The 21,609-nt window shown below is 45.7% G+C and overlaps 1 protein-coding gene across 2 annotated transcripts in view; it reads left to right on the top strand.

Moving 5' to 3' along the window:
- The first annotated feature begins 3,496 nt into the window (after nt 1-3,496).
- Nucleotides 3,497-21,609, top strand: part of PGBD5 (piggyBac transposable element derived 5) — an 80,915-nt gene continuing 62,802 nt past the window's right edge. For both annotated transcript variants that reach the window (XM_032491849.1, XM_032491851.1), the window contains exon 1: nt 3,497-3,843. In XM_032491849.1, the coding sequence (XP_032347740.1) occupies nt 3,519-3,843 (325 nt within the window). In that variant the 5' untranslated portion in view covers nt 3,497-3,518. The remainder of the gene's footprint in view (nt 3,844-21,609) is intronic.

Here is a 21,609-nt window from a genome sequence, read left to right on the forward strand (position 1 = left end):
ATTAATCTAAAATGATTTAATTATATTACAAAGTTATATTATTTGGAATGTTTTCAAATTACTTAAAATTAAAAGATCTTAGTATAGTATTGGTTCTGTAAATATCCTCACAAATATGTTACTTATAAAAGTTAATGCTATAACATGAAAAAATGCTCAGCATTGCTAATTGTCAGAGAAATGCAGGTCAAAACTACAATGAGATATCACCTCACACCAGCCAGAATGACCATCATTGAAAAGTCTACAAATGATAGATGCTGGAGAGGGTGTGGAGAAAAGGGAACCCTCCTACACTGTTGGTGGGAGTGTAGATTGGGGCAGCCATTATAGAGGACAGTATGGAGGTTTCTTAAAAAAACTGAAAATTGAGTTAACATGTGATCCAGCAATCCCACTGCTGGGTGTATATCCAGAGAAAAATAAAACTCAAAAAGACACATGCACCCCAATGTTCATAGCACTATTTACAATAGCCAAGACATGGAAGCAACCCAAATGTCCATCAACAGATGACTGGATAAAGAAGATGTGGTACATATATACAATGGAACACTACTCAGCCATGAAAAAGAATAAAATAATGACATTTGCTGCAATATGGATGGACCTGAAGATCATCATTCTAAGTGAAGTGGGGGCAAAGAGAAAGAGAAAAAATAATATCACTTATATGGGGAATATAATAATAATAATAATGACACAAATGAACTGATTATTTACAACTTAGATGATTGATTTCTTGAATATGTGTAAGCACATTTGATTGTCCTTTATGATTGGATTACCTCATTCTGTTAATTCTTATTTCGTGCTTGGCTTTATTCCTTTGATAATTATGTAAGTTTAAAAAGCTAAAGCTCTAATCTGTTCTTAGAAACAATGATCAGTACATGTATGTAAACTAAAAAAAGTGCAGTATACCGTTTATATGTATTTACATACAATATAATATATATGTGCAAACTGTAATAATTCTATCTAATAAAACTGAAAAAGGAAAAAAAAAGTTAATGCTATAGAATCATAATGGCAGCATCAAGTAGGAAGTTGCCAGGCAGGTGGGAGAGTGTTTTTTGTTTTTTGTTTTCTAGTTTTTTTTTTTTTTTTTTCCTGTTTCTTCTCCTCACTCTGCAATGAGAAGTGACCACCTGTCTTTAAAGGTTGGACTATTTTTACTTTTCTTGGTTTTTACTCTTCTGGGTTAAACAAAGTAACATGCTAAATATTGATTCTGAACTGGAATAATCATCTAATTTTTATTTAACAAGTTTTGAGGTAACAATCTGATTTCCCTGTCTTTTGTGACAATGTAATCCTCTTCCCTTTGTGCATGCCTCGTGAGCTACAAGCACTTTGAGCCTAGGAAGCACAAAGGCCTCACATTTCCTTGGGATTAGCACCATACAAATGCAAATTAAGGACAATAGAAGACTGTGTCCATCCTTGTATCTGTCATTGCTCTGTTCTGTGCTTCCTGTGGGTAGCAAAGCAATCCATTGTTTTTAAAACACAAACTTGACTTAGCTGCTGATTTTTTCATTGGCTACCCGAGGGAGAAAAAAAGGAATTTTTTTCCCTAGAGAATCTACCTCCCTGGATCCCATTCAATTATTTTTATTAGAGAGCATGAAATCTTACAGGAGCTGTACACAACTTTCTAAGTGTAGAATTTGTACTTGAGCTATGCGGTTTTATGTTGCTCCTTGCTTCTTCAGTCAATGCTTCACGTGATCCTTTGTGGTAAGTCTGAAGACCTGTATATGCCCTCTTCAAGCTCTTTGGCTCTTTAGGCCAGTATATAGATATGCTGGAAATCAGTTCTTTCCTGTGGCATAATTCTTCCGAGGGAGTTGAAATGCTTTGCAAACATTTCTCATTTATCAGTCAATCCATCAGCAAGCAATGCTGTGTGAATCCCTTCCTTCTTATGTATTGTCTTTTGGTGATTATCATGAATTATGCCTGTACAGTGGCTCTGGTTGGAGAGGAGAGGAAACATAGGGGCTGGGAAGAGGTGGTCAAGAGGGGAAGCTGCCTGCCTGAAGGACAGAATTGACCTCAGGTGGTGGCAGAATGTTTCCCACATCTTCATCGTTTATGCATGCTTAGAAATAGCAACATGCCTTTCCACTTTGTGTAATTATTATTTAGTTAATATTCAGTAGGATTTGTAAGCCCTTCACATCGCCATGGATTTATTTTATTTCAGAGTGATAGTGACTTTATGGCCCAATTACCATCAGTGTGACTTATGGCACTATTTATGGGAGGGAGTGGGGAGCAGGAAGACAAGACAGATTGATCATATGTATTACCATCAGCAGGATGACCGCCACACACTCCTGCCCAAGGAAGAGGGGCAGATAGAATTTTTCCGTTCTGTTTCTCAGATCACTGAAGCCCGGTGATTGTGCTGTATTTTAATAGACAAACGTGTCAAATGTCTGAATGAAAGAGATAATGAAATAGTGGTGGTAGAGTAGTCAATATTTTGGAGGTAATGAATATTTTCAATTTAAAAGATGTCAAACCTCAAAGTCGCTGACGAATGGCTACCTAACTCCAGATGCTGCCACCCTCGAATTACAGGAGTGTTGAAGGGAGACTGAGTATCTGACCCCAGAAATGGACCTGAGAGGCCGGCTTCTATTAGAGCCAGGTTCCTGGAAGCCAGACAACTCTTATATTTATAGGCGCATGCGGCGCAGCCAGCCGTGACCCACGGGAAGCAGCAGCGCAGCACAGCCAGGGGAACACTGACCCTCGGGCCCGCCGCCTACCTGGAGCGTTTCCGCAGCGCCTGGTTCAGAACCACCGGGGAGGACAGCTCCCCAGCGCCGGGCTCAGGGCGCGGACTGCGGAAGGGGACGTAAGCGCGGAGGGTCCGCGCACCGCCAGCGGGCTCCGGAGGCAGGAAGAGCACACTGCGTCCCCCTCACACCCGGTTGGTTCCTCCCTTTCCCCCGTGGGACAGCGAGGAGCCTGCGGTGGCTGTCGCCGGCGGCACGCCCTCCCCCGGCCCGCCGCACCGGCAGAACTCGCCTCGTCCCGCCCCGGAGGGGAGGGAGGGGGGCGTCGCCGGCGCAGGGCCCGCCCCGCCCGGGTCTGGCTCCCCATTGGCCGGCGGGCTGGAGGTGCGAGGAGGCGGGGCCCGCCTTTGGCGGCTCGCGCCCGGGAAGGTCGGCGGGGGAGCGCTGAGTGCCGCGGGGAGGGCGCGCGGGGACGCGGCGGGCGCCGAGAAGACGCAGCGGCGGCTGGAGCGGCGGCGCCTGGTCCCGGCCACAACCTCTGCCTCCCACCGCGGCCCTCAGCCCGCGGCGCCCGAGCTCCGAGGCGCTTCCCCGGGCGCTGGGCCCGAGGCGGCCAAGACGGCGGGCCGGCCGGGCGCGGGGCGGCGGGCGCTGTGCTGCGGGCTGCGCTGGTGGGGGACGCCGGGCCGCGGCGCGGGCCCGGGGCCCGGCGCGTGCGGCTGGGAGGCGCTGTGGGGGGCGGGCGCGCGGGCGGCGGCCGGGGCCATGGCCGAGGGCGGCGGGGGCGCGCGGAGGAGGGCGCCGGCGCTGCTCGAGGCGGCCCGCGCGCGCTACGAGAGCCTGCACATCTCGGACGACGTGTTTGGCGAGTCGGGCCCGGACAGCGGCGGGAACCCCTTCTACAGCACGTCGGCCGCCTCGCACTCCTCCTCGGCCGCCTCCTCGGACGACGAACCCGAGCGCCCGGGCCCTTCGCCGGGCCTCGTCGCCCCGCCGCCCGGCGCACAGGAGCCGGAGGAGGATGAGGCTGGCGCGGGCTGGAGCACCACGCTGCGGGACCGCCCGCCCCCGCGCTTCGAGGACACCGGCGGTAAGGCGCGGCCCGGGGGAGGTGCGGGTGCTGGGGCGCGAGAATTCCAGATGCTCCGTGGGCGGGCTTGCCTGTGGCAGCTGTGCGGTTCAGGAAACAAACGAGGCTGTGGGAGCGGGGATTTAAAGTGCGAAAATCAAAGTGACTGCATGGGGTGGCGGGTGCTTCTACTTCCTCGTGTGTGGAGGGGATGTGGCGGAGGCCACAGCAGCACTTTTCTACTGGCGAGGACGTGCCGGGGTGGGGGTGGGGGCTTCCTTCACTTGCTGGGGGTGTGCCCCTGCGTCCTACATCTGAAGTCAGTCACACCTGTGGGGTCGCATCTTTGCAGTGGATTAGAATTGGGCTTTCCTAGTTGAGAGGATTCAGAAAACCAGACGCGTCTTGGGGAGGGGGAGTGAATCATTTTGTATTGATGGCCCCAGAACAAGCCTTACCAGGTGCCAGGGGTGGGGCAGGTAGCGGTTTGGAGCGAGGCCCAGGGAGAGCTGAGGGAGAGCCTACCCATTGCGTCTTCACTGGGCTTTCAGTTGTCTCCAGTAATCCGAGAAACTTTCCCTCTCCCTGCCATTTAGGATCTCTTGTTAAAAACCTGGCAAGAGTGAAAGGACCAATTACTTTAAGGTGTGTTCTGCTTCCCTCTGTGGTCATAGACGAGCCCCTGATGTCTGGAGAAGGTCGGAGGACGGCTGGCAGCTCTAGCGGCTCGACGTCCTCCTTACTGCCTCCTTTTTGGGGGAATTTGTTTTAAAATATCTCCACTTAGCCTGCGGAGGCTCAGCAGCCTCTGCCCGCTCTGGGAAGTGGAGACCAGCCGTTTCCACCTGTCCCCTGATGCTTTTGTTCCTTGCTCCGCGGCCTTCTGTGGCAGCCCCTTGTTTCTGCACACCATTTCCATGGGTCGAATTGCGTGCAACCGGTGATGTTGACGACCAGGGAGTGGCCGCACCGGGCGTGATGCGGCCTTTCCCGGGGCTCTCCCTGGTAATAGTTGGGCCAGTCCGGAGCACAGCACATAGGCGCCCAGGCCCAAGGGACCCCCTGGCTGGTGTCTGGACTTGGATCAAGGCATCACGCTGCAGCCTGCTGGCCAGGCAGGCTGGACTCTCAGCAGGGAGTGGTCTGCGAACCTCTAGCAGGCAGGCTGCAGTGTGGATGTGCCGGGCCACAGCTGGGCTTCCGATGTGCAAGTTAGCTGTGCAGCGTTTGGGGCTGGGTAAATTCAAAAGTGCGTTCTCATTTGGGCTTTGGTTATGAGTTTGGGAATTTTTGGTCACATCACTCAGTATAATCCTTTTACACCCCCTACATTTTCCAAAATGTCACAAGGTCTAACAGCCCCAGACAGCTCTTTTTCATATTGGCTCTTAAGAATTGGACCTGCCGAGAGCCCTGGTTTGGCAGCTGAGTGTCTGTGATCATTTTTGATCTGAGAATACTTGGGATACATGTCTGCTGGGGAGACACGCAGACGTTTCCCTGTGTCTCAGGGGAAAATAGGAAAATTGTGTTAGCTTAAGCCTGGTTATGAGTAAGATTCACGAGCGTGCTGGTGTGAGAAGGATGAACAGACTGAAATAACATTTAAAGCAATATTACTTTTCTTGGTAACCCACACATGGAAGAAGTTCTGCAGTGGAGCAATTTAATCTCACCACTGCAGCACTTAAACGGTCATGAAGAGCAATATCGTGTGTCATTTGGTCTTAGATTCAAATTCTGCTTCCTTCAGATGTCCACTGAGTTCACACCTGGACCTGAGAATCACAGTTAAGCATTTTCACCAACGACATTAGCAGTTCTTTGATGGTATTTATACCCAGTTTTGTTTTCCAGTTTTGTGTAGAGGCTGGATTTGAAACTCCAGCCCTAATTAAGAATTTCCTTCCTCCTTGCAACACTTTCTCCCTAAGGGAAATTTGGGAGCTGGGGAGGCAGTGGAGGGATAAAGTTGATAGCTTATCGAGCAAGAATTCAGATTCCCTAAAACAATGGAGTATGATCTATGGGTGCTGAAAACAGATGCAGAAATATGTCGCTGGTCAGAGGAAATCCTTGTGCCTGGTGGCGTGGAGAGGGATCGGTGTGTTGAGAGGCTCGGCTGCGCCACGGCCGCTCTGAGCGCAGAGAGGTCAGCTGCTAAGTTTACTGAAGTGCAGTAGCTAAGATAAGACACTCCAACAAGAGTGTGCGCCCCACTTTGAGGGAGTGCAACCTGGCTCTCCCTCCATCTTTGTTCCCCAGTTTATTTGGGTGTGATGGGATAGGGACCCAAGCAGAAGGGTGACATTTTGATCTGTAATCAGCCCTGAGCAAAGAAAACCTCTAATAGAAATTGCCTTTGCTGCTAGAATCAGATGAGGAAAACAGAGGATTCTAGACTCTTGGAACAGGCTTCCTGCCTGCCTTCTGCTGTAAAAAAAAAACATGTGTACACGTATGGATGTAAATAGTCGTGTTATGTGTGTAACTGTCTTATGTGTAAATGATATTGCTTGTGCGGAGTGTGGTTTCTTTTATTAGAAAGAGATCATAACCTCTGTCTCGGAGCCCTCTGAGGACCTGGAACCCATTTCAGAGTTCCTGCCTTTGAGGGAGGTGTAGACACAGGGCACCGCCGTGCCTTTGATCTGCAGTCAGAGCCTGTGGGGAGAATGCACACAGTAGAGAGATACTTAGTGCCCAGCTGCGAGGAGGAAGGGAGGGAGGGAGAAGCATTTCTGGGGTTAAGATTGAGACTCCTAACTGCTTTCCAGGCTGTTCTAGGCTCCTCAGCCTCTTCCTTCTTCTTTTTTTTCTCCCCCCAGCGTATTTAACTTCCTGGATCAGGCTCTCCAGAAGTGCAACCAGCACTTGTGGATGGAGAGGTCCTCTCTCCCCCTCCCCTCAACCCCCCCTCCTCTCAATTCTGGGTTCTGGTCATGCCTTGAGGTGTGGGTCCCCTTGGGATGATGTAAATATATAGACTGTGTTTTGGGGGGCTGGTTGATAAACTCCTAACACTTGTGTGGATGGAAGGTCAGCCTGGGAGCTCAGGGACCCAGGACCCTCTCCTAACCAGACTGGCAGCATCAAAACCCCTGAAGTGGCCCCCATCAAGCTGCCAAACTCGGCTGCCCACCGTGCAGACAACCAGCGCAGCATGCAAGCTCCCTCTTTGGAAACAGCATGAAATTCAGCTGCTTTTTGGGCTCCTGCCCTTTTGGTTTCTTATTCTGAGCAGTCCTGTGATTCGTTCTCTCCGAGGAGGCAAAAGAACAGGCAGATGCACAGATGCTCGGGGGCTTCCCGTCTGTTCGGCTTTGTCGGTCCTTTGTCGCAGCAGGCTGCAATCTGAGCTGTTCGCTCTTTCTATGGGAGAATGGACTCCTTAGGAGTTTTCCTTCCATGTTGACCATGTCAGCCACCCTCTCATCATTTAGCCTGGAGCTATGACCTTGACAAGCTGGGAGGAACGTATGACATTGGAAATTAACATTGTGAAGTATTTTATCTTTAGAGTTTGGTGTTGGTTTCTTCGGTGTAGTCTTTTTGACTAACAAGGAAGAAGGGAAGCATCTTCCTCTTAAAAGCAGAGTTAAACCGAGGCCCTCTTCTGCCATGAGATTTGTGAGCTAAGATACCTGGACCCCTCTCTGCGGGGTCGGGTAAGGAGCTGCTCTGTAGGCGTCCTGCGGCTCCAGGAGGACCTCAAATCGCGGTGAGCTACGAGAGAAGTCGCGCGCACTGCTGCGTGAGAGTCATGCTGTGGGCGCACAGAATTCAGAGGGGGGAGCTTCCTGGGAGAGGCGTCTTGCTCTGTTTCTGGGAGTCACTTCCAGGGGCAGGGGAACTCGAGCTCACGAGAGGGCTAATAACCCACAGTTCACACGTGTTACTTGCTTTTTCACGCAGCATCACACTGAATCTTCACAGGTGCTCTGTGTGGGAGGAGTTCTCATCTCCAGTTTACAGAGAAAGACAGATGGGTCTTTTCTGCCAGAGTCTGGGTGGTGGGGGGTCGGGGGGAGTAATGAGATGACTTTGGATTAGGATATGAAACAGAAGATTTAGGATTTTATCTGGCTTCTAATTTAATCCCTGCTTCCCTGAGCCATTGTGATGGGAGGTTAGAGCTTGTCCTCAGGGAGCAGGGCTCTGAATACACCAGCACCCTGGGAGTTTATGTGTGGTTTAGAGCTCAGTTTTACAGATGAAAACTCACCTTTATTTTTAAGAGCTGTGGTTGTATGTTTTTTTTTTCTTATTCGCAAGTAATATGTGTTCATTTTAGGAAAAAACAAAAAGAAAAATGATACAGTTTAAAGAAACCCCATGATCTCCTGTTATCCAGAAATAACCCATTGAGTGTGCCCTTCACACAGCTCAGGTTACTCATTGTTGAGTGACCTGCTTTTTAATTCTAATTAATATATTGTAAACAGATTCCATTTAAATTTTAAGACGTCATTTTAATGAATCTATAATATTACACAGTTCCCTTTGGGTGGGCATTGGGTTCATTGCCCCCTCTGCCCTGGTATTTATAGATATTTATTTCTACTTACGATGCTATGATAAATATTCTTGAAGCTTAAGTTTGTGTGCACATCCTTAATATGTTCCTTAGCATAAAATGATCAAAACAGAGTTGAATTAGGGATTTTGTACATGTTAAGAGTTTTGATGTCTCTTGCGAAATAGCCTACTAGAAATGCACCTGCTTACACACCAGCCAGCAGTGTACCAGAGTCCTTTAGAAAATCTGGTTTCCAAGGCAGCAAACCCATGTGCAATTCCTGCTGGTAACATGGCCCTTAGGGAGTGTCCCATGGACTAAAGCTTATTGAGATGTGACACACACAGTGCATGAGCCACAGTGCACACCTTCCCAGGTCAAGAGAAGAGACTTTCCAGCACCGCAGAGAGTCCCTCCAGCCCCTCCCCAGTCAGTGCCTCCCTGCCCCCAGGGGTAACCACTGTTCTGATTTCCATCATCATCGATTAATTTTGCCTGTTACTTTGGCCTGGTTCTGTAGCTCATCGTTGCATCTGTGAGATGCATGTAGCAGTCTTCATTTTTATTTTGCTGCAGAGTATGCCATTGTATAAATACTCCAGTTTGTTGTCCATTATCCTATCAGTGGACTTTGAGATTGATTCCCAGTTTGGGGCTTTTATGAATAAAGCTGCTACAAACATTCTTGTGCTTGTTTTTATATGGACAGATACATAATTTCCCTGGGGCGTATATACCTCGGAGGAGGATTGCCTGGGTTGTAGATTAAATGTGTGTTTCCGCCTCGGCACTGTCGACACCATGGGCTGGGAGTCCTTTGTTGCGGAGGCTGTCTTGTGCACTGAAGGATGCTCAGCGTTCCTGGCCTCTGCCCGCTGAACGCCAGTAGCATCCCTTCCTCTCGTTGTGGCAACCAGAAGTCTCTCCAGGCATTGCCAGATGTCCCGTGGGGACCAAAATCATCTGCAGTTGAGAACCACTGCTTTAGCAGATATAGCCAAATGGCTTTCCAGTTTACACCCACCAGCAGTGTATGAGATGTGCCCTGTGTTAATTCAGCAAGCATATTGAGCCCTGCTGGGATAAAATGATAAATAAGGCATGTCTCCTGGGGTCCAGTAGGAGAGACAAAGTGAAGAAAAAGAGATAAGAGTCCGTGATCAAGGTAAACATGGATTTAGGTGGGATTCTAGAGACGCATCACCTCATCCAGCTGGGCTGGGGAAGAGGAGTTGCTTCTGGCACAGGTGGCCCCTGAGCTGCATCTTGAAGAATAAAAATGAGTCTGGTAAAAAGGACAGGAAGGGGCATCTCCAGCAGGGGAGCAGAGTGGGCAAAGGCTGGGGTCGGGGAGAGAAGGCATGCCACCTTTGCCTTCGGGCAGCCCCCCTCTCCCTTGAGCTGAGTATCCATCCTTACTTGAGGCCTCAGTGCAAATGTGTTGAAATTTGACGTTTGTCATTGTTACCATGGCAAGTTGCTGTAGCTGGAATCTGAACTCCAGGTTCAGACATGGGTGTGGATTTACTTAGCAAATGCTGGATCCCATGGAGATGGGATTTGGCAGATTTGGTGAGAAATCAGTGCTTAGATTAAATCAGTGGTGGAATCCATGGAGCTGCACTGAGGTCTTTCCTTTAATGAAGGAAGAGGGAAGATGACAACCAAAGTTAATGTGGTAAAACCTTCACTGGCGAAGGGGAGTGTAGTACTAGCTCAGGGTCGGGACAGGAGGATGTCCTGGTGAAAGAATAAATGAATACCTCAGATATCCTATCATGTAAAGGGATGCTCTGCCCAGACTGGCACACGGTACAAAGAATTTTCTTCCCCTGGTTTGTGAATTCCAGGAAGAATTATTACAAAAGTGTGACTATCTGACCATATCTAGGTGTGTATTTAATAAATCACTTTATTAAAATGTTTAGAACTGCAAATCCTTCTGCTTCTTATATCATTGCCATTGCTACCAACTTTAACCAAGACACTCTCACTCATTGACTAGGATATTGGAGCCTTTGTCTGCTTGGATTCCCAGAGTCCAGTCTTGCTGGTGCCCACAGGCCCCTGCCTCTCTCTCTCTGTCAGTGATCTTTCCAAACCTAAGCTCATCCACTCACTTCTCTGCTTAAAACCTTTCAACGGCTTCAACTTTGGGCCAAAGGGAATTCCAGAGTCCTTCGCAGGGCCTCCACATTAGCCTTCCTCTCCCGTGTCACCTTTGGGCCCTGTCCTACTTTCAACATTCTCTAGTCATATGGCCTGTCCATCTCAGAGCCTTTGGGCCCGCCAGGCCCTCATCTGGAATGTTCTTCCTCTTGATACCTGAATGGCAGCCCTGGCTCGTTGGTCTCTTCTTGGTTCAGATGTCACTGTCTCCAAGAATCTAAAATCCCCACCTTCCCTCTGGCCCCTTTTCACACCCATCTAAGTGAATTCAGTCCCATGTGGCCTGAGATCTTGGATGTCCTGGTCATGGTTCGCATGTGGTGGTTCCTCAAGTTTTGTTGGGTGAGTGAATGAACAAGAGAATAGATGGATGTGGAAGTCGGTTTTTTGAATGGGGGTGGGAATTGGCATCATGAGGAAATGTTTACAAGGACCTGAGCATTTTTAAGGACCCAGGTTGTGGAAGAGTGGTTGGGGTGGCTCACAGGGCATGAATTCCTTCCCGGGAGGGAAGACACTGAAGCAAGTCTGGGACATGTTTTACAGGGATTTCCATCCTGGATGGGAGACTGAATTCGCTGGCCTCTGGGAAACTCACCAACCCTTGGGCTTCTACAACCCGCCCACTTCCTAACAGCCAGAAACCTCCAAGACAGGACTCTGTTAGTGATTTGCAGGAGGGCCAGCTCCTCGTACCCTTGAAATTATTTCACAAATCCTTGTACATCACTGAGTACCAGGTAGTGTTCTAAGCACTTTCTAATCTACGTGATCAGTAACAGTCCTGTGAGGTCAGTACTGTTATTATTGTTATTTTTAACCTGAGGAAATCGAGTCCCAGAGAGGTTAAGTGACACAGGGTAGACATATCCTTTTGATTAGGGGACAGGGAAGCATCACACTGAAGCCTGAGTGTGGAACATACTGTCTGCTGGGCAGATCAGCTGATGCAGAAGTCCCTCGCAGGTGGCTCTGAATTGAAGACCATTGGCATTCTCCAAATCCATCTCACCTGTTGACTCTTATCCCAGGCGGTGGCTGCACCTAACTTCCCAGCCCCCTTGGCAGTGAGGGGGGCCGCTGCCTGGATTCCGGGCAATGGAAGAGGAGCCAAAGTGTGGACCCCACTCTCAGGCCTGGCCAAGAGGGAGGTTCCTCTGGGCCACACGTCAGAGATGCTGGGGCCACCACATGAAAGGACTTTGGGTCTGAATCACGGTTTGGAGCAAAGCCACCCGTGAATCAGACCTGTATGTTCTGGACTAAATTTATGTGGGCAAGAAATGAACTCTCCTCCTGTTGGCTTTGTCAACATTTGGTAGCAGTGGGGCAGGGTCAGAGCGGTCATCATAGTCCTGTATGCACAGACACTGAAGAACAGAGATGGCTGGGGACAGGCAAACTCACATCAGTAGGGCCACTTGCTAATCAGGGTGCAAGGATTCACGAAGGACAATGAGAAAAAAAGCCTAAAGAATAAAAATGAATCATTTGTATGCTCTCAGTGAAGTTCCCACTGTACCTTGGAAGTAGGCAGGTGAGAAGGTGCAGGTGAGCAATGTGTAGTGGATCCTCTAAACACAGTTATTAACTGCACATCGATGTTTTGAAGCAGTAGAGGGTGTGAAAGGTTCTTGGCAGTCAGTTTCTGGTGGGGAGTGAGCAGCCCAGGGTGAAGGGCCCAGAGTCTGCTGAGTGCCCACCCTGTGATCTTGGGCAGGTGGCCCAGTAGAACCCGGCATTGAGAGAATCACTGAAGACACTGTGAGGGGCCTCAGGACCTCACTCCCATCAGCTGGGACCCAGGTTGGATGGGGAGAGAGACCCCATGAGCAGGTGACAGACATCAATGACAGATGGTCACTGCCCTTGCCCCTGCTGGGCCTCATCCTCTCTGAGAGGATGTTGCAGAAAAAATGTGTAATAGCTCAGTGCTACAGCTCAGTTGTGACAGCAACCTGGATCTGGGCGAGAGACCAAGCAGCACTCAGAGAGTTGGAGAACTCAGGTTTATTACGCCAGCTGGCCCGGTGGACTTAACACTCCAAGCTCTGGAACCCCCTCTGTAGCTTTACACAGGGTTTTATAGGCTGCCAGTTTACACTTTGCAACGTCAATGCAAATAAGGTATAACAAAAGTTGACTAAATAGTAACAAGCTTTGTAGAAATGGACCAATCAGGAGGGAGAGAAGTAACCAACCAGGAGTGAGGGAAATGGACCAATCAGGAGTGAGGGAAACAACCAATCAGGAGTGAGCTCCATGCAAATAAAGTACTACAAATGGACCAATCAGAAGTTAGGGAAATGGACCAATCAGGAGTGAGAGAAATAACCAATCAGGAGTGAGATCCATGCAAATGAAGTACTACAAATGGACTAATCAGAAGTTAGGAAAATGGGCCAATCAGGAGTGAGAGAAATAACCAATCAGGAGTGAAGGAAATAACCAATCAGAAGTGAGCTCAGGGAACCAATAGAATTTTAGGGTTAAGTAAGCCGTTTCAGAGCCAAAAAGTGAGATAGAGACTCTGGGCCAGGGAACCTAAATGTGCTGGCAGGAGAGTGGTGGCCCTGCCTGGGGGTCCTGCTGGTCTTTTTATGGGGCTTCCCGCCTCAAGGGCAGAGAGGAAACCAGTGGGTGAATGCAATACTGACATTTCAGAATCTCCAAGAAGCTTCCATGGTGAAGGCAATTAAAAATTGAGTTACTTCAGAAGAACCAGAGTGGGAGGAGACCTGTTTTCTCAAGTTTGGGAAACAGAGTTACAAACAGAATATAAGGTATCAGGATAAAGATGATTTTCTGGGAAGAAAAAATGTAAACAAGTGGAATCATTTAGAGAGCGTTTAGGGAAAGCCTTGCTTATTTGAGCTCCTTCTACGTTGAGGGGAAAGTGGAGAATCAATAGCATCTTAAATAAGTTTCCCTGGGAGTCTGCAGCCGAGTTAGTGGGGTGTACCCCATAAAGATTTTGAATTTCTGTGACTGAGCAGACCTTCTCTCAGAATTCACATTTTTACCTAGTGTTTCAGCCAGATATCCAATCTGGTTTTCCTGTCTAGCTGGGAAACTGAGCCATAATTTAAAGCACCTACGGGGACATGCATTCAGAATTCCTGTAAAATCTGGAAAAGCATCTCACTGGAAATTGGAGATAACTGCACTAAGAAGGCTTTTCTTTCAATTCGCCTTGAAAGAGGCGAATTTTAGGTAAATATCAGCAAGTGTAAATTCACACTGCATATCATACATGTGTACACGCGTTGTCTAAGAGAAGTTTGGCAGAGAAGAAATAGATTTTGAAAAGATGTAGGTAAATTCTGGGAGGTGGCAAATTCCATCAAGGAAGCTGGAGTGGCTGACAGAGTAGAGCCCAGACTTCTGAGGATGGTGTGTGAGATACTTTGTTGGGAGGGAGTGAGGACCTGCAGCTGTCTTTGAGTCTGCCTCTCGGAAAGGCATTGTGATGCAGTGTGCAGGGTTTGGGAGACAGACACACACTGGATGCCTGTCCCAGCTCTGTCTCCAGAGCGCCACCTCCCACAGAGCAGCACCAGGTACTGGATGAGATCATATCCAGTCTTAACACCGGAGGCACTGGGCAAAGTACCCTTCCCACTGTCTTGCTGGGCTCCTGAGAGCAATTCCCAATGTCCCTGCTGCCAAAGGACCAACCGAAGCCATGTGCCCCTTGGGTTCTGCCAACATTCTTTCATCCCAGCAGGTTATTGGCAGCAAGGTTGGAAAATGTTTTCATAAAACTGCCTGGGAAATGAAAGCTAAACAGCCCCAAAAAGAAAAGTTCTTGAATTTAGGCTTCATCTCTTCTTTTGAATATATTTCATTTATTTGGCAAATACTGATAGATTGCCTGTGATGGGCCAGGCACTGTGTTAGAACCTGGGGCTTGAGAAATGAATAAGAAAAGCATAGAGCCTGGTGGTGGAGACAGGAGGTGCTCAAATGCTTGTGACCCACAGAATAGATACTTTCATAAGAAAGACGTCCTAAGGCTGAGGGAACACCCGAGACCAGCATGTCTATAGGAAATGTGACCAAGGGGATGGCACCAAGGGAGACCAAAGGGTGGTTTGCTCAGATTCCTGCTCTTGAAAGCGTCTCCCCCAGAGATGGAATCAGGAGCTTGGCAAGCCAGAGTCGCTCTAGATGGAAGCGTGGCTGGCTCGGCCTAAACTTTGACCTGCGGCCGATGAGCACCCATTAAGGAGTATAATGCGAGGTGATACTGACATGTGTCTCTTACCCTCAGCGTGTTACTGGGAAAAGCCAGGTGATGATTGCAGCGTTAAACACAAAAGGAGTGCTTTTTTTCTTGGTCTTTTTAAAACTATGCAGTCTTTTAAAAATTACACACAAAATACCATTTTATTTCTACGTGTTAGTATCATACCTGGTTTTTAACCGCAATCCTGTTTGACGCTTTTTTGTTAGAATTCCCCTCACTGCCTGCCTCCATGTAGTTCGTGTTGACAACTTGTAGCTCCTACACAAACATATTTGTGCGTATACATGTAAAGATAGGAGTTTGGGGGGAGTCGTTGTTGAACAAAATACAGGCGCATTTTATATACCTCTCTGTTACGCTCTCCTCACTCAATATTTCATGAATAATCTCCTTCTATATCCATCCTACTTAATTTTTATAAGGAGTGGCTGCTAAACTTTTATCAAATGCCTTTATTTTGATCAAAATTCATTTATCACTATGGTCCTATTAATGAAGTAAATTTGATTGATTTGCTGGTTTTAAGATTCCCTTACATTTCTGGAATAGATCCAAGTTGGCCTCAGCGTGTATCTCTGATAGATGGCTGAATTCTGTTGTTACTAGTATTCGCTCAGAGTTTCTGTAACTAATCCATCATAAGCCCGACTTGTTCATTGTTCCCCCCTCATCTCCTCTCTCTCAGGTCTGGGTATTAAAATTATGCTCGGCTTCATAAAATAAACTGGCTTATTATTTTTTTAATTGCCTGCTGCCATTAAACAGTAGAATTATGAGCTGGGTACCACTCAGCTGCCAAAACCTGTCTGGTGTTGATGCTTTTTAGAAATTTTCCACTTCCCGAATCATTTTGATGATTTATGTTTTCCTAGGAAATCATCCATTTCTTATAGGTTTGCAAATTTGTTAACGTAAAATTCCTCACAGTTTGGAAAAATGATTCTTTGGTTTGATTTTATAGTCTGCCCTTGCTTTCTTTTGTCTTTGTTCTCAACCTTCGTCTTCTGTCTTCGTGTATCTTCTTTCCCTGAACCCCTCCTCCCCTCCCCTTCCTTCCTTCACTCTTTCTCCAACTTTCTTCTCCCCCCATCACCCACCTTCTCCCCCTTACCCTTCATTAGGCATGTAAAGTGTTTTTCTATATGCTTTGTCGTTTCAGAGAATCAGCTTTGCATTTATTTGGCCCTCTTATATATTGTTTAATTTAAAATTTTATCTTTGTTATAGCTTCTTCCTTTTGATTTATTGAGCTGTCTTTTTCTAATTGGTTAAGCTGAGTACAAAATTTCTTTCTTAAAAAAATCTTTAAGGTTGAAGGCATTTGACACAAAAATCTCCTGAGAGTAGTAACTTCCTGTGTATTCTATGAGTTTTGATATAAAGTGTTGTCCTTTTCATTGTTTTCAAGATTTCTTTTTTTTTTTTTTTGGTCTTCCTTTTCTTTTTTGGTTTAAAAGTATATTTCTTAATTTCTGGGTAGTTAAGGGTTTTTTTTTTTTTTTAACCTGATTATTTAATTCTCCACTTGATCTTAGCCAAAAGGCCAAGAAGCAATTATTTAATTCTAATTTTATTGGATTGTGATCAAAGAACTGCCCTTTAAATCTTTCATTTGAAAGGCTTGTAAAGGTTTTCTTTGTTGCCAAGTATGCAGTTAATCTTTACAAATGTGGGATACATAGGTAAAAAAAAAAAAATGTATGTTTTTTTTATTTGAGGGAAGTAAGGATATCTATTTTTCTCTTTGTCTTCTGTGTCTCTCTTTCTGCTAATAGATATTCTCACCTGATGGGCTAAATTTTTACCACCTTCTTGCATTTTTAAGAGTCTTTAGTTGCCATATTATTCAGTGCGTATGTATTTAAACACCTTTTATATCTTCCCGCCAAACTGTGCCTTTTATAATGTTCCTCTTCATCTTGCTTATACCCTTAACTTTAAATCCAGCTTGTCTGCTGTTCATTTTGCTCTTCCTGTTTTCTGCTCCCCTGCATTTGCCTGGTATCTCCTTGTCTGGTGCACTATTTGCATGTATTTTGTGAACAGCATGTAGATGGATATGTATTTTTGACACAACGTGATAGACTCTTTAGTTGGAAAAATCAGTATGTACCCACTTCAAATAATGACAGACATGATTTTATTCCTTCCATCTTATTTAGTTCACTTTTTTTCTCCTTTTCCCATTTTTGGTGTTCTGATCAAGTCGTTTATTCTTTTTCTACGTAATAAGTATGGAAGTTCTTTCCATTTTGGGGGGCAAGAGATTTATTGAGATATATTTCACATGCCATACAATTTGCCCATTTTATGTGTACAATTTAGTGACTTTTAGTGTATTCACAGTTTGTGCAGCCATCAGCACAGCCAGTTTTAGAACACTTTCGTCATCCCAAAAGAAACCTTTAGCCATCACCCAAGGACAGCTCAGTAAATCAAAACAAAGAAGCTATAATAAAGATAAAATTTTAAGTTAAAAATGTAAGAAAGACAAATAGACTCAAAGCTGATTCTTTGCAAAGCCCAACAATATAGTAAAACACCTCCCGTGCCCAATTAAATTAATTAAAGTAAATTAGGGATCCACTTACTAATTTACTTCTTGTCTCTATTAGACTTGCCTATTCGAGGAATTTCATGTAAATGAAATCACAAAATGTGTGGTCTTTGTGACTGGTTTCTTTCAACTACATAATGTTTCCAAGGTTTATCCATGTTTGTTGCATGTGTCAAAATTTCACTCCTTTAAAGGCTGAATAACATTCCATTGAGTTGATATATACATTTTATTTATTCATCAGTTGATGGATCTTTGGGTTGTTTTCACTTTTTGCTGTTATAGATAAAGCCAAAACCTTCGTGCACAAATTTTAGTGTGGACATAGTTGTCACTTCTCTTGGGTGTGTACCTAGGAGTGGAATTTCTGGGTCATAATGTAGCTCTCTGAGGAACTGACAAAGTACTTTACAAAGCGGGTGTCCCATTTTATGTTCCCAACAGCAATGTAGAGAGTACTGATTTTTCCACATCTTCATTAACACCTGTGGTTTTCCAGGGCTTTTGATAGCAGCCTTGCTAATGAGTGGGAGGTGGTATCTCATTGTAGTTTTGATCTGCATTTTCCTAATGATTATGATATTGAGCATCTTCTCGTGTGCTTGTTGGACATTCATACATTTGTATGTTGGAGAAATATTCAGGTTTTTTGCCCATTTTGCGCAAAGTGGCTAAATGTTTGCCTAAGGCAGGACTGAAGCCAATTGTAGAATGAACTTCTAGGGTAAAGATACAGTCTGACATAGAAACAAACTTATGATTCCTGGGGTAAAGGCCAGGTGGAAGGATAAATTGAAAGTTCAGAATTTGCAGATACTAATGACTATGTATAAAATAGGTAAACAGTAAGGTCGTGCTGTAGAGCACAGGGAACTGCATTCAATACCTTATAATGGCTTATAATGAAAAAAGAACATGAACTATGCTGTATACTAGAAACTAACAAGACATTGTAAATTGACTATACTTCAACTAAAAAAAAAGATAGCCAGAAGTTTTGCTTTCTTAAAAAAGCCTTTATATTGTATTAAAGAATATGAAAAGGAATATCTGTATGTATATGCATGACTGGGGCATTGTGCTGTGCACCAGAAATCAACACATTGTAACTAATGGTACTTCAATTAAAAAGAAAAGAAAAAGCATTAAGATAATAATAATAATAATAATAATAATAATAATAATAATAATAATAATAATAATAATAATAATGTATTGGAAAAAAAGTTAGGTGTCACAATTCAAAAGGTTGACCATATGGTACAGAAATAATCATTTCTCATGCTGTCAGTGGCTTTAAGGTACGGTAATCACTCTACTGCACACTTGTGAAGTGAAGAGGTGTTCACTATCTGTTGGGGTGAGGGGAGGGGCAAGGGGTTTTGGGCCTGTGTCTGCCAACACGAGGACTTGTGCCCAGTGACGGCTCCACCTTCCCCCCTAATCGTAGCTCCTAAAGGTGATGACTTAGCTTCTCTTGGTCTCCCAGACTTGAGGACTTGGCCAGTCTGAGAGGATGCGTTTGCGTTGACAGAATCCCGTGCACTAAACCTTGGTGTATCACTTCACGCTGTGCTTTGAGGTGTATTTTTTAGGCGCAGACTTCAGAAGTTGCCCTCACAGATTTGACTTCTAATATTTCTGACTGCAGTAGCTACTTCGTGCCAGTCACTTAAGGAAGAACTAGGGGTGTGGCAGTGGGGTGGTATGTTTTTCTTTCAAGATAACAAAATCATGTGTTTTAAGAAGGGGGAGGGATTAGGTTTTTTTATGTCTTTATTTTAATGGAGGGACTGGGGACTGAACCCAGGACCTCGTGCATGCTAAGCGCATGCTCCACCACTGAGCTGTACCCTCTTCCCAAAATCGTGTCTTAATTTCTGTGCGCACCTCAGATTTTGGTGGATGAGCATGGATTCTGGCATCTTCCCTGAGGAGATGATTCTTGTCACTTAAGGAACCCTTGTGCTCTCATGACACAGTCAGTTTGGTTACCCGGAACCCTGCAGGCCAGCCAGGGAGGCAGAACTGTGGGTGACTCCTGAGAACTCCGGGCTGTCAGTGCTCAAAGGCCTGTGGGTGTGTTTGCAGCATCCAGATGTCTGCTGCACACGATGTCGAAGGAGCTCGTTTATTCAGGGGAAGAAAATCTTCAGTTTCAACGCTTCCCAGGAGGAACTGCGTAGCCAGGATTCGTAGTTTGGGTGACTCTTGGCAATTCTTCACCTTCTTACTCCTGAACATGCTAATCAGCCCACGGTAATCATTTCAACATGCACTTTGAGTTTAGCGTTAGTTTCCATAGACTTAAAACTACAACAGGGGAGGCTGTCGCTCAGTGGTAGAGCGCATGCTTAGCACGCACGAGGTCCTGGGTTCAATCCCCAGTACCTCCATGAAAAAAAAAAGAAAAAAGAAAGAAAAGAAACTATAAGAAGTTGTCTTCTTAAAGGGCATTCCTGTGAGGACTGTTATTTTAAAACCTGACTAATGAAGGCAAAATTTTTCTGGAACTTTCCTTCATTCCCTGTGCGTTATTTTTAATGTCTGTATTGAAAGTGATTTGTTGTATCATCATATATGATTGTGGAATTTTTTTTTCTTCCATGTTTAAGCTGCTAGAGTTAACCTTCTGGATTTAATTCATCTTCACTGGGTGAAGAATTCACAAATAAGACTTTTTCTTGAAATACTCAGCCTGAATGAGATCGAACGATTCTAAAACTACATTCAGTTCTTAAGGGCTTGTAGGTTTGGTTTTGTTTCATCTTATGAAAGTTGATACCTGAAATAATTCTAGAGATTATAATTATGACATAATCTAAATTGTATCATTACTTTAATTTTATGACCATCAGTTCTAAAAGTATAAATATTTTTTCTAAAGTCATCTGGGCTACATACTCCAACTATTTGTGTTAATTATCATTCTATTTCTGGATTTAAGTATTTGAAAGCTGTTAATCTTACTACTTTTTATAGTTTGTAGTCTTTCTGTTTATAAAATTGTCAGCTCTTCCAGTGTTTCATTGTTGCAACATTTTACTCTTATACTAATTATTATACATGTATCCTTTAACTTACAGAATTTCCCCATAGAAAGCGCATATGTTTATATTCTCAGCCTGAGTTACAAGCAGAACGCTTAGTCGGATGGAGAAGTGAGTTCTCAGATATTAATAGCAAAGCTGAATTGAATGTCTTGTGCATGTGGCTGAGAGAGTTCTACTGCTGAGGCATGATAGGAATCTACATGGTCACGTGACACTGATCACCTGTCACTTCAAGGGGGTCAGAAATGACCCTGAAGCAGGCATCAGTCAGCTGTTCAGCCTTGCCAAGGCCAAGACGGTTTGGCTCATTAGTCATCAGTTTTCTCTCCTTTTCGCTCCTGCAGAGTCTTGGTCCCAGTCCGTTTGCTGTTAGCGCTCTTCCTTTCTTCTTTTGTCCCCGCGGTGACGCACAGGGCTCTGCGGCGGTGTGGACTCTGAATTCTTGTCTTCAGAGATCCTCGTCTTGACGGCCGGAAGTTACTTCGCCGTCCAGGCTGCTCTGATGTTGTCCTCAGCCGGTCTGTGTCCCTTTCTATTTTCTGTTTCCTTTTTTAGGTACGAGTTCATTCTGCCCACAGGATTGTCTCCCCCCCCCCCTTATCCTTAGATTCAGAAGCTTCAGTAGCACACGGCTCTTGTCTTAGCCCTTATGTCCAGAGCTGGGTTTCTCTCTCCCTGTTTCTCTCTCCGTCTCAGGATGCAGCCTTAAGTCTCACAGCTTGTCCTTTGTGCTTTTCATTCTGGACTTGTGCTCTCTGCTTTGTTATTTCTTGGACCTGATCTTCTAAGCCAGTGGTTCGAGAGTCATATGTGACCACTTCACCTTCTCCTGTTCAGTGGGGAAATCATGTTTTCCCCCCAGTAGTGTGTTGCAGGTGAATCTCTTGGTGTGCTGTTATTACTATTTTAATCAAAATTCAAGTTGTCATCTGTATCTTCCAGTAGCTGTCTCTCCCTGGACGAGTGTTCTGTTTCTTCTGAGCCACCTTACTTCCTCTGAGACCCTTGGAAGAGGGGTAATCTTTCTTTGTAGGCTCATGGGACCTGGGACCCAAGGGGTGGGCCGGCCTGTGTGATGGAGAGAAGGCAGCCCCCGGCTGTGTCCACAGCCGACACCTGCAGGACCTTCCTGCAGTCCCACTGCTTGTTCTCAGGCTCAGGGGCAGGAAGCCCTGCCTCCTTCCCAGCTGTTTCGCTGCCTCTGGAGCCTGGGGATCTAGACGGAGCACACAAGCCCACG

This window comes from Camelus ferus, chromosome 11, assembly GCF_009834535.1.
Source record: "Camelus ferus isolate YT-003-E chromosome 11, BCGSAC_Cfer_1.0, whole genome shotgun sequence".
NCBI classification, from domain to species: domain Eukaryota; kingdom Metazoa; phylum Chordata; class Mammalia; order Artiodactyla; family Camelidae; genus Camelus; species Camelus ferus.